Here is a 13827-nt window from a genome sequence, read left to right as displayed (position 1 = left end):
ACTGGTTGGCATTTGCTGCTTGTGGTAACGTACTGTTGATTTTATTTATGAACCAGTAACAGCCTCCTTTTATTCTCTAATCTGAATCTTCTGCTTTGCCCAGTTTAAGCTGTGGCCTTAAAAGAAGAAAAAAAGTCCAACAGAGCTCACATGCAATAGTTTTCACAATGGGAAAATGATGATGGAGAGAAGAGGGGAGATTTGCCCTGCAGGGACTCCCATATGAGCTAAAACTGCCTGGTCATCAGTGATAAATGCGTGACTGGAAAACAAATATCCAGTAAAGGGCAGAAAACGTGGATATCTGCGAAGTCGTACACCCATCAGGCGCCAGTTAAGGTTTCTGTCTGACACCACTGCAGGCAAAACATCCTCACAGACTGAATTAAAGCTTGATACATGTCATTATGTTGGATGGATTGCAGTAATTATCTTATTTCTAGACTAACCATTACACAAATCCTCTGAGTATACAAGCCACCTTGTTCCATACAAGCCACCAAGTTTCCATCAGAAGATGCTACACTGTGCTCATAATGGGATGGACATGGTCAGCAGTTATACTCAGGTGGGCTGTGGTGGTTAAACTATGCTATGTTGGTATCAAGGAGCCCAAAGTGTGCCAAGAAAATATTCCCCATCCTGCCTTTTATCCCTGGCTTACTAGCTACACAAGGCAGCATGGATCCATGCTGTCATGATTACGCCAGACTCTGATCCCACCAGCTGAAATGGAAACTCATCACACCACACAATGTTTTCCCATCTCCTATTGTTCTGTTCAGGTGAGTGTGTGTGATTTACAGCCTCGGTTTCCCGTTCTTAGCTGACAGTAGTGGCACCCAGCCTGGTCTTTTGCCGCTGTAGCCCATCTGCTTCAAGGTTGGACGTGTTGTGCATTCTGAGATGCTGTTCTGCATGTCTTGGTTGGAACCAGTCTGCTCATTCTCCTCTGGCCTCTGACACCAACAAGGCATTTTCATCCAGACAACAGCTGCTCACTGGATATTCTCTCTTTTTCAGACCGTTCTCTGTAAACCCTGGAGATGGTTGTGTGTGAGAATACCAGCAGTTTCTGAAATACTCAGACCAGCCCACCTTAAACTTTCTTTCACCCCATTCTGAAGCGCAGGTTGACCTTGTCTGCATGTTTAACTATGTTGATTTGCTGTCATGTGATTAACTGATTAGGTATTTGAGTTAACAAGCAATTGAACTCACGAACCCAATAATAAAGTGAGGGGAGAGTGCAGAGTTCAACTCAAAATTATTTATATATTATGGATGAAAAGTGCAATGGTTTCCTGCAGCAATAATTTTGATTTACTTTTTAAAAGCAAATATTTATTCATACAATTTGGAAAATATGTGAAATGATAAAATATTGTAGACTCAAGACATTTATTCTGTTTTTTTCATCAGGTGTGCTGCAGGAAAGGGAATCGTAGCAGAGTCCATACTCAGATAACGGACCTGCCTTCAGAGGAAAAAGAAATGGAAAAAAGCTCTTTTTTGCTGCCATTTTCTCATGAAACATGAGCCGAGTGCTGGGAGACTGACACAGCAGCAGTTTGAACCAATCGGCTACTTCCGATGTACATGCTGTCCAATAGGCAACCCCCATCCTGCCTTTCATAACCATGTACACACACTCATGTGATATACATGAGTGTCTTTATAAAGAAAAAAAAAACATATGTTTGGTTAAACTGTTTTAATTTACTCTTTATCTTACTGTAAATTGCAACAAATCAGACCAAGAATTGTTCAAATTTCCATCAGCGGCTTTTCTAAAATATACAAATGGCAGTTTAACTTTTTTATCTTATTTCATTCATATTATTTACATGTCAAATGTAGTGACAAGAGATTCCAAGCAGGCTTTAGGCTAAATAATGTGGAAATCAGACATAAATGAATTCCTTATTCCATTTTCTTTTTGTCTTTAAAATAGATTCTTCTCTCTTGATTGTTGATGATCAGCAGGAATTTGAAGCTGAATTAGATGCAGAACAAGATGACCAAAGCAGCGCAAATAACTCACATTTTCCAATTAAATGCATTTTTAGCTTGATTTATATTTAGGTGGATTAAATAGAAAATAGGGGGGTTTACAAAGTAATACAAGGTGTGTTATATTTTCTTTAAATCAGATGTTTTCTTCGACGTTTAATACTCATCTGTGAATTTATACCAACAGCTAGTTTGTTTAGCACATCACAGGACCTGCAAATGAGAGGAATGTCCAGCTCTGTCCAGAGGTTAAAAGAATATCCATCAACACCTTGACAGGCCGTGAAATCAGGAAATAGTCTGCTAGTATACTTATTTGTTTATTTTATATCAAACATTTATAGCTGTTTTACTGAGTTAACAAACAGTATGAAATCCAAGGGTGTCCAAAGTTGGTTCTCGAGAGCATTAATCAGATCCAGTAGCCAATGAAGCTCTGAACAGACTGATTCATTTGAGTCTGGTGTGTTGAAGAAGGGAAACATGAAAAACCTGCAGGACGTCGGCCCTGGAAGACAGATTTTGGACACCCCTGGTATTAATGTTAAAAGTAAGCTTCAGAAGAGCTGCAGGGACATTTATGGGTGAGGTGACTAACCACCTTTCATCATCTATAACATGGGGATTTATGGCCTTCTCATCGTAGTTAACTAAGAAAACAGGCCTGATCTGATTTGAAGGGATCTGAGTGCAGAGTTGCCTGTAGTTTGAATCGTTGGACTCTGCAGTCCTCACTCAGCTCCACCGGGTGGAGATGCAGCACAGCTGCTGGACTGACAGCAGACCTGAGGACATTACGTAACCTCAGATTTCTCCAAACTGTTGTGCACAGACACTCACTGACCCCTTCATGTATTGTCACGTCCTGCAGAATCTGAGGAAATTTGTGTCTGTCAGGGCAAAACAGCGACGAACAGACAAGTCAGTTTTTCTGCTTTTGATGTTCATCCCACTCAGTTTAATCTCCAATATGTTAATGCAAACGGCCAACTTCAGCAAATGAGGTTCAAACAGAAGATTTTCATTCATTTTTGCAGAACATTCAACATTTTTGTGAACACTTGTTGGGAAATATTACAACACAACCGTGAAAACAGCTTTGGCTTAAACTGATCATTTTAATTCTCTTTGAATATCCTCTGTAATTTCATTATATTTTGTGTGTTTAATCCGTCCTATTTGGTTCAGTTTTTTCTAAACACAGGGGCCACACCTTTATCTCATTCGCTTGCAGTATATATAGTCCACCTGGAGGATTGCTATGGCAACAGGTTGCCAGTAGCGACAGGGTACATCCGCGCCTGTGTGTCTGTGGGAGAGCCGCGCGTCAGGACGGAAAGGGGAGAAAACAACAGCCGAGCGAGAAAGGGTGAGGTCTGCCGGGCTCAGTCAGCATAGCCAGAGAAAATTCCCACTGCGAGGCTTTTTTTTCTGCCGTGAAGTGAGGAGCTCCGCGGTCTGCAAGCACGCGCCTGCCTCGTTGTTTGTCTTGTTTTCTTAAAGCAGACTGAATCCATCGGAATGGAGACCTGCCGCTGACCGAGACTCCTCAGCTCCCCTGATAACAACAGGTTAGTGCCTTTTAGACTCGGTTACTTTCACCCACAGGTGTTGCTCACGCGATCACATTTAGATTCAGCCTCGCAGCAGACTTCCATGTCTTCATTTCCATTAACAATCTTACCATTCATCCGTTTGATGGTTTCATATTTGGTGGTGGAAAAGTGCACTGGGGGAGAAAAAAGACGCGATTTGGATGCGTTTTCCGTGCATCCACGTGCGCAGTGAGGAGTCCAGCAGTGGACAAGAAGAACTGAAATTCCACAGATGATTTTACTGAAAGATGGGCCAGTTTCGGATGCACAAGCAACAACAGTAGGCTGTGCAGATTATTTTAGGTATGTCAACATTTTAACAGAGGACGTAGAGGATTTCTTCTCTGAACATGTGGGTGTGTCCACCTAACAGCTGGTTTACATGCATGTACATTTATCAGGCTAAATGAATTCATCCACATAACATTTAATCATAACAGTGGCCTTTTAGTGGACGATGTACATTTATCACGCGTGTTAAGCATAGTTTGGCATCATAATAACATGTGCTTCCATTTATTGAGATTATTAAACCTCTTTTTAACCAGGATGAAAGCCTGAAGCGTGTCCATAAAACATGTAATGTTGCTGAAACCACGGAATTTCAACTAGAAAGATATATCAAAGCTGTGATGCATTTATGTTTCTTGCATTTAGGCTTTTTTTTTTTTTTTTTTTTTAGTTTCACTGAAACTGCTACTAAATGTGCAGATTTGCTCTCTAAGTGTTATTGGATTAACAGTATGTCTCATAAAATGTGGTAATATAGTTAAAATATCTATGTACAGAAGAAGGGGGGGGGAAACAGACATTTATTAGATGTTCTTTTCCATATTTAACATTTTACATAAATGCTTCATTCTGCTGTATTTGTGCATTAATCACTTATTGCCGCTCTGGAGTGATTTTTGTTTAATTTTACAAGAAAGGACATAAAATGACGTGATGCTTGTCATTAATTCTTTTCTTTAAAAGTCAGATTTGTTGTCTGTGCTTTTTCAATTTTCATTTAGCCTCAAAAGCATAGGATATTCATTCCATAGTAACTTATCTTTTTTTTCTAAATTTAGCTCTGGGTTCTTATTAGAGTCTGATATAAATTTATACCCTCTCATCCCTATAAAACTGTCCATCATGAGCCAAAATAACATGTGCACTTTCACTGCTATTTAAAAAATAACAACGCAGTATAATGTATGTCTTTGTCACCCTGAGGCTAATTCAGAGCTTAGGAAGTAATCACTTTTCCTGAAATGTGGCTGCTGACGAACAGAGTCAGATAAAGTGACCTTTTTGGAAATGCCTCAGTTTGAAATGACAAGCCCTCTCTTAAGTTGTCACTGGGAGCTTAAATGTTTAGCGTATCTCTGTGAAATGCTGAGAAGAAAAGCTGCTAACTCTGAGCGCTTAGTCATGGAGCTGCTGATGATATAAATATTGGGAGGCTTTGAAGTGCATTGCATAATCTTGCAACAAATAGCAGTGTAGTTTCTGGCCTGAAGTGGTAATACTGTGTAACCTAACTTTCATTGGAGGACAAGACGATGAGATTATGATTTGACAGTAAACACCAATGGAAAAGCAGTGGACAAAGAAGAAAAATGCAACCCTGTTTCTTATCATTTTTCTCAGTGAAAGCAATGAATCACTGCTGTGAAATATCATTTCTGAGTTTTAAGTGTGATGGATTACAGGCTGCTGATCAGCCAGGCAGGGCTGAAGGCTACTCTCACTGTCTGTCTCTCGGATGAATTTTTTTTTTCCCTTTAAGGCAGGAAGAGACAGCCCTTCTCCCCGTCTTGTCACTTTGAGTCGTCTCATAACACATTCAGTATTTCTCCCAAGTGATTGTCAGCGTCTGAGATGGTTCTTCACGCTTACTGAGGCGTAACAGAAGGACACAACCCCGCGAAGACTGGAGTTTGGGTTATGCAAATATTTCTCAGAGGCAGTTGTTAATCTGGTAATAATTGAATGAATAAAAAAATAAGAAAGCAGAGTGAAAGATGCAGGTTTTACAGTCTGACTTTTTTTTTGTTTTATCTGTATTTCATTTTGCTCATCCAGAACCTCGCATTGCAACGTCATGCTGCTCCTTTCCAGTTTAACTTCTTTCTGCTGCAGCTCAGTCACACAGACTTTTTAACACCCCTTTCAAGATGTATGTGAAAAAAGGGAAGCAGAAAAAGAATTTTCTTTCTGCATGAACTGCTTATGAAAAAGATAAATTGTGACTTCCTGCTGCACGTTAAAGTAACTTCATTTTAAGGAGCCACAGGCCAAAAGATGTTGGAGGGCACCAACTGTTGCATCACTGCTCTCTGATAGTTTTGCCGTAGTGTAGTAAACATGTTTTCAGAAATGTGGTTTTAAAATTTAAGCAATGAAAAAAACTTGCTCTGCATGCACTGAGCATAAAGGAACAACTTCATATATTTCAGTAATTTCTTACATAAGGAGTAAAAAAAAAAAGCAGCCTGTGATGTTGCTGTGCCGAGAACAGATAAATTCTCCGACTGGTTTATAGCAGTCAGTCTCATGAGCGTTTGCTCAGCTGGAGAAACAACATCAAACAGTCCCGCTAGCTGTTTTGGAATTGATTAATTTACCCCCAACCCTGGTTTTAGAATAGACAATACATTTGCCCTCTCCTTCAAATTCATTGCGCAACACCCCATGTTGTCAGAACAAATGAATCACACAGCAAATGGCCAATGGGTTTGTTTTTTTTTTTTTTTTTAAATTTAATTGTATTTTATTTATTTATTTTTGCGCTTGTATAACAGAATACTAACCAACCACCTGTGGAGCATCGCTGTGTAGGATGTATTCGGGCAAGGTCAGAGTCTATCCTCTAAACTAAAGCAGCAGTGTGCAAACTGCATTCTCAATTCACTCAATAAACACTTTTACCATGGTAACCTCTGTGCATAATATGAAATATTAATATCGCCTCCGGGTCTGAGAAATGAAGCCAATGCAAAACAGCTTTAAAGGAATTTTCACTATTATTTAGTTTTTGTTGTTTCTGTTGTTTTTAAGTGGGGTTGTGTGAAGTAATAATGAGCAAGCAGTACTTCATGAGCCGCAGACAGACGGCGGTCAGAGTGCTCTCAGTTTGGAAAAATAAGGAGATGAGTAGATGAGCCCATAGATAAACCAATCAAAGACAGGAGAGAAGCTAAAACAACTCAAACCTCATAAAGATTTTGTTTTGTTTCTTACTAATCTTCTCTTTGGCCCCAGGTTTTAATGAGCTTTCAGATTTTCCCAACATAACCCTTTGTTTTTTTCATCAAAGCCTTTAGACAAAAGACAGTTTGTTAGCTCAACCGTCAGTTTATGGTTTTAATAACGACTTTTATGTCATCTTTAAAAGATGTTCTTGCTCAGAACAAAACAGACCAGAAACCAGGCTGTTCTTCCAGCGTCGGGATTGGCATGTGAAGTGATTGGCTTTAAAAGTTTACAGCACTTTCATTGTTCAGAGTTAAAAGAAAAAATAACAAGACAGACAAAGAAACCAGTTTTCCATTGTAATTTTACTTCCATTATCAAGTGAATAATAATATGTCATTGGACATGGTAAAAACCAACAAAATTCTTATATTAATGTGCAAAAAAAAAAAAAAAGAAAAAGAAAAGAAATCTATATGCTTAAGACTTACTTTGCAGTAGGAAAATTAGCAATATCTTTGTTGTTGTCTGACCTAGCAAAGCTTGCTATGATCTATCTTACCAGCTGTTTCTGCTCTGAGCCGGCAATCAATCAACTCAATACATCAACAAGCATCTCCCCACATATAATGAGTAATATTCCAGATATTCTGAGAGATTAAAGTATTTCCTGACAAAGAGCTCTTCTTGTTTTCCCTTTTTTAGGTGACGCTGTGGTTAACTGTAGATGTTCCAGTCAATGGAAAGGTGCCTAACTTAAATCGCCTTTTTGCAGATCTTTTAAGATTTGCTTCACTGAATGGAAACCTGACTCAACAGAAACAGCAAAATGAAACCTTACATTTGGCTTTAGAGCTTAAACCCACGATTTGTTCTCATTCCCAACATGCTTGGTTAGGCGGCTTGAATATAGAGGATCACTTTGGCATGAGCAGGCTGTCCCACGCTGGAAATATCAGTCACAGGACTCATCACCTTGACAACTTGAACAATTATGCAAAGATTTCTACAAAAAATACACTTGATCATGAGATCATTTAATAAAGTAGCTGTTGTGCACAAGAAGCCAAAATAAAGACCAATAATGTAAATATGACTGGTAAAAAAGGGATGCAAGATGTCTGTCCTCCTCTCTATCTGATTTCACTCTGTTACTCATTGGTGATCCAGTATAATGGATAGAAGTTTTCCTATCCCCACTGCTAAAAATGATTAGGTAATGAAGCAGGACCCTCATGAAGGCCTGCATTAAACTTTAATTTTATCCATAGAATTTGCATTAAAATAAGTCCAAACTAGTTGAGAATCCGTATTTTGTATCAGCTTCATATTTATCTGCTCAGTCATCAGTTCTTCATCAGCCGGATGTAAAACTATCAGTATTCATACTCCATTCATATAACCTTGTCTGAGGAGAAAATTCATTTTCCCCTATGCATACCATGTGTCTAAAATAAATGTTTCCGCTGAATTTAAATTGCTGGTGCATATTGGCTGCATATGAGAGTAATTCACTGAGGGCAGGGTTGGAATTTTCATAACATCAAGCTGTATAATGATGCCAGTGACATATCTACCTCCAGAGCAGCACTCCCTCCAATAAATGTTGCATAACTAAAACTCCAGAGCCAGCTCCACCCCCCTGAGCTGCCGATACTCGTGGCCAAAGCAGTCCCTTGGGACTTTGCAGCGAACTGATCGGGCTTTGTGCCTGGAGTGCTGAAAATAGACTCATCCAGGAGCCACATTTTTCTGTCCTGAGACATTTTTTTCCCCCACCATGTTGCTTCTATTTGTATAAACTAATTGAATCTGATTAGTTAATTCATTATATTTGTTTGCTGTTTCAGCTTTCAAACCCCAAACGACATGATCTTTAATCCGTCTGTTTGGATTTTCACGCAGGTCTTATCCACCGAGCTCATCTTCCCTCTGAAATCTTGCAGCAAACGACAAAGAGCTGGAGCCGAGACGATCAAGCATGGATGTGCCCAGGATGGCCGAGGGCCTCTTCAGCAGCACGCTGTCGTCTTCGGGAGGTGGCCATCACGTGCCTTCCTACCTGACGCTGGAGCAGAAGGCTGCCTTTGTGTTTGTGCTGCTACTCTTCATATTTCTGGCCCTTCTCATCGTGCGCTGCTTTCGCATCCTGCTAGACCCTTACCGCAGTATGCCCTCATCCAACTGGACAGATCACACCGAGAAAGACACGTTTGATTATCGCATCGTCTGAGAACCCCCCCTCCCCACTAAGGACGTGCACAAGTCAGACATAAACATTCAATAAATTGATTGATTGGATTCCCACAGAGCACTTTGGCCCCAAGAACAAATGTCGGCTGATTCGCCAGGAAAGTGACGGCTTTCAGAAAAGCTCCTGACAGCTCGGAGTGAAAAACAAATTTGACAGCGCATTCAGCAGCTTCACCCTGCCAAAACCCGATAAATTCTTAACCAAAAACTATAGCATGAAGATAACTGATCAACTCACACACAGACATGATGCGTCCAGGTTCCTCCCCACTTTCCCCTGCCATGAGTTCTCGTGTTTACTACCTCACTCCTCCTTCATCTCACGTCTGGAAGGGTTTTTTCTCGCATCTCACACAGGGTCCAATTTATCTTACAAGCCAGATGGATGACAACAGTGTTTACATCGTATCACGTTTACTTGCGTCCTAGGGTTTTTATTGATAATGTAGACAATCAGTGTTTAAAATAGGTAAAGTTAAAAATATATATATATTTGCAGTGTCTAGTTGCGGTCGTTGAGGTCTTTTAGTTTTTAAATGATTTTGTCTTCGTTTGTGGAGAGGTCCAGAAGACTTTGTGTGATTTTATTCACGCGAAGAGGAGATTAATGCCTTATGTCTTTTAAGATATTATGAAATGGTCTTAACTTTCTAGAAGGGAAGGAAAGGCTGTGAGAAAGACTTGTTTGAGGGTCATAAAGCAGGTTTCTTAATCACTGAGAAGAAAATTGCAGTGGAGAAGCTCCCTTTAATGTTTAGGAACAGCTTGAACAGACAGATGCCAGCAGTGAATGACTTACTGTTCATGTATGTGCGATAAAACAATTTGTCCTTTCAGCTGTGGAGGGACCTTCAGTGTCACCATCTGCAGATGTCAACCAACAAAACAAGTGTCAGTGGGGAAAAAAAAGTTTACCGTGCAGTACTGTGTGCCTAACCTGATGAAAACATTTGACATTAATGTTTTATGTTCATGATTTAGTCTTTAAATGTTTCTTTTGTGTGTGTGTGGGTGTGTGTTGGTGGGTGTGCAAGGGTATGTGGTCATTTAAAAGAAAACAAAAAACAAACAAACAGCATTTTACTGCCTGCAGTTGGTATATTGACAGTTGGTATGCCAAATCTGCAGAGTGTTGATGTGGGGAATGAAGCGTTTTTCACGTCAAACCCTTTACAAACCGATGTTGTGGCTCTTTCGTTGGGCAACTTTTCAACTGTGCGCCTTATAGTGTAGATTGTTTACAGTATCGTAGATAGCGAAGACATCGAAACACGATCACAAGTGTCTCTTGCTCTTCACAGATGTCATACATGTTACAAATTACAAAAAAAGAAACACACTTAAAATAAAAAAAAAAGATGAACTAAACATAACATATGTATCCTGATCTTGCCCCTCCCAGGATGTGAACTGTGACTCTTTTGGCGATATGTGACGTTCTTGTGATCTGCTGTGGCCTTTAACTGCATCATGCAGATGTTGCGATGTTGTGCCGAGGTGATGTCTCCCCCGCATGTATCTTCTGCAGAATATTTTGTCTGTGCATGAGAAATGGTGAAGTGCTTTAATCCTGATGTTGTCAAGCAGCCCCCCCTCCCGTCTGTACTGAAGCCTTTTGTTTCGATCTGTTTTCCACCTTGAGCCGCTGTTCTTTTGTAATAAAATGATCACAGTCCACAGCTGCCTTTTTAATGTGTTTTTATTTCATCAGGTTCATCAACCGTGTGACAAAAGTGTAAAAGACAAATAAACAAAATGGGCGAGGAGTCATTCCCTCCAATTCTTCCTGACCTTTACAAGATGGCAGTATGAGCCGGAGGACCGCACATTCTTTCCCATTTTATCAGTGACTGGCAGTGGTAGCCAGCAGGTGTCTCAATTGGTTTTCTGCAAACCCAGACACTTTGTCTGGCTACAAATGTGTACACACACACACACACACACACACACAGAGAGAGTAGTCTCCAGGCTCCAAACCCAGGGCTGTTCTTTGAGCCGAAACCCTTCAGAATTCAACACTGAATAACAATCTTCTCTTTTTACTAATATGCTGAATACGTCGATATGCAATAATCTACTGGAAACCTCCTTTAAAAGAACATGCTGTGTCTTACACTGAAGCGAGATGGGGTTGGAACAAGTGACTATTTCTGCAAGTGAATGCATCTGTTGTGTTACTTAATAATTCTGCTGATATCACGCTTCCACTTGTTTTTTATTTATTTAAAGGGAGGGCAGAGGAAGGGATGCGGATCAGAATTTTAAATGAGAGCTGCTCCAGCGGAGGAGAAAGATGCAATCTGTGCTTTTTGGATTGTTATGTAAGAGGTAAACTATGTCTGGACTTTGGCCTGTTCACAAATTCGTGTTTTTAAAAGCCAAACTAGTTAAGTGGACGTCATCTATGGGTGTTGGGTGGCAATATTAAACGTACCCTCTCTCTATACCATGATAAACTGACAGGATGATGCCAGTATCTTACATGAGCTGTGAAGATGACTCGGATGTAAAAGAGAGATGACACCAGGAAGCAGATCAGTTGATTGTAATTAACTCACACCTGTCTTTTAATGCATCACCATTTTCAATCCTTGTTGCATCTCTGCTTTCCCAAGGATAGCTTTCACTATCCCCTCAGTGGTTTGAAATGATTTTTCTGAGGGACACCCAAAATAGAGTCTTATCATTTGGGAATGAAAGCTCTCATTTTCTGTCCCTGAAATCTCATTAACTCGTGCCAAACAAAGATTATAATCCAATCTGAACACACCCTTACACAGCCAGTGGGAGCGGCAGGAGGGAACATGAGCCATTGTAGATCAATAGCACAGCCATTCTTTTGCAACATGGCTCACATTAAAGAAAGCCAGTAAGAATTAAATTATTTTCATTCTCTGCTTTGCACGCTCAGATGCTTTACACCAAATTTATTCCCTCCCAAATGGCTCATTTCACTTTTTAGCCTCCAGTTAATTTAATGGTCTCTGAACAGGTTGGAAGGGACTGTTCCCCTGTGAATGTGAGTTGCTGTGCAAGACGACAGGGAGGAGTATTGATATTGCGTAATTGATTTTGCTGTGATTCCTTTAATTTTCAAGAGACAATGACTTCCCTGTCACCTCTTTCAATGAGAGTGTAAGGATTCAAGGAAAATTGGCAGCAATGGTAAGAAAATCCCTGCAAAATTTTTAAAGACCTCTACGTCCTAGTATATCAGACAGAGATATAACACTTTAATTCTGTATGTATCATAACTGATACATAGTTTCTATGACCTTTTGCATAACTTTCTGGTAAAAATCCAATCCAATATGTCTTACGCCCCCTGGTGGATACATTTTATACAGCTTTTATTTATTCATTATACATTTTGTTAAAGGGACATATAAATCTAAAAAAAATAAATAAAAAGATTAAAGTTGAAAAGATTTTTTAAAAACTGAATTTTTCTCCTGGGTCTGGCTTCAAAGCATTAAACTAGACACATGAGGAAACTTTTTCACAATCCAACTGACCTTGCTGTAACAAGAGGATCCAGTCATCAGGTTATAGCTATTTGAATTCTTTCCACTTGATGACATCGCATGTTGTGTCAACGCATTTTGCACAGTTTTAACAGGTTTTTTTTCCCACCAAGTGTTGAGTTTTAAATAAGGAAAAACAGGCCAGTATGGTATTGCAGATATCTTCAGCATCTGCAATACCAGGACAATCCTGCTTATTTGATCCAAATCACCTGAAAGTTAACCTGCTTTTCTCACAGGGTTCAGTCAGTCATATACTGTTGTCGCCCAAATCAACCGAATCCTGACTAGTTCAACTTTCTTATACTTCTTCATTTTTGCAGTCAAATGCAAAGTTTTGTAAATTCTTCCCCTTCTTTTCAAACTTTTTTTTCTTATGGTGTTCCAGATGTTTTTTTTTTTTGTTTGTTTGTTTAAACAAATCATTTTGCATGTCAGAATAACTCCTCTTAGTTTAATGTCATGGTTTTCTCAAATTAGTCCATTTGAACTAAATACAAGGAATGGAAGACACTATGAAAACATATCATGGTTGCTGTGCAAGAAAAGTCCAGATAATCACGACAGTCAACAATAATCATTACCTGGAAAGCAGGACTCTCTAAAGCTCACATCAGTCTGGAGTTTGTGATGGACTGAAAGAGAGTTGATTTTGCTCCTGGCATGGCTAAAGACAAAAGTTACAAGAGCTAAATCATTTGAGACTCCAGCATTTATCGAAACTGCAGACACATTCTCGATAAAGAGTAGGACTTAAATAAAGGCCATAAAACACCTCCAGTCTGTTGCAGTATGTTAAGACTCTTTGTAAGAGCCTACTAAGAACATGCAAAATAAAAAAAAAAACAGCTAAACTAATGGTTCTTTTTTTTCTCAGAGGTGATCCCTAAGATGAGAGAGTACGCCTACAGCTGATCTGCAGGCAGGTGGTTTCGAGCCTCGAGGTCCTGAGCTAGTAGGCCTTGTCTCTCCTGGTCTCTCTGGAGCAGCTTGAGGGCTCCCACCAGGTGACTCCAGGATATATGAACACCCACTCTGGGTTCTAAAAGACAGCAGGGACCCACAGCACACGATGAGCTGTTAAGGCTAAAACATGAGATGAGTGCAGAAAGCTGTGGCAGTCTGTGTGAGGAGGATAAAACAAGAGATGTGATCCGTCTCCTGCGTGTTGTTGGAAGTCTGGAGCTGCTCTGTCAGATTCATGTCAGCTGCAATCTGCTTTAGTCCTCAAAGTACATCAGAGGGAGACAGCTGCTCAGGAACAC

The 13827-nt window shown here is 39.9% G+C and overlaps 1 protein-coding gene across 1 annotated transcript; it reads left to right on the top strand.

Moving 5' to 3' along the window:
- The first annotated feature begins 3537 nt into the window (after positions 1-3537).
- On the top strand, positions 3538-9084 carry LOC306756523 (cortexin-3). Its single transcript, XM_079241278.1, has 2 exons — positions 3538-3584; positions 8691-9084. The coding sequence occupies exon 2, from the start codon at positions 8767-8769 to the stop codon at positions 9016-9018; it is 252 nt and encodes an 83-aa protein (XP_079097404.1). The 5' UTR covers positions 3538-3584; positions 8691-8766; the 3' UTR covers positions 9019-9084.
- Positions 9085-13827: the final 4743 nt, after the last annotated feature.

Source organism: Telmatherina bonti, assembly GCF_933228915.1.
Source record: "Telmatherina bonti genome assembly, chromosome: 5".
Classification (NCBI taxonomy): Eukaryota; Metazoa; Chordata; class Actinopteri; order Atheriniformes; family Telmatherinidae; genus Telmatherina; species Telmatherina bonti.
This window is presented reverse-complemented; position numbering and strand designations above follow the sequence as displayed.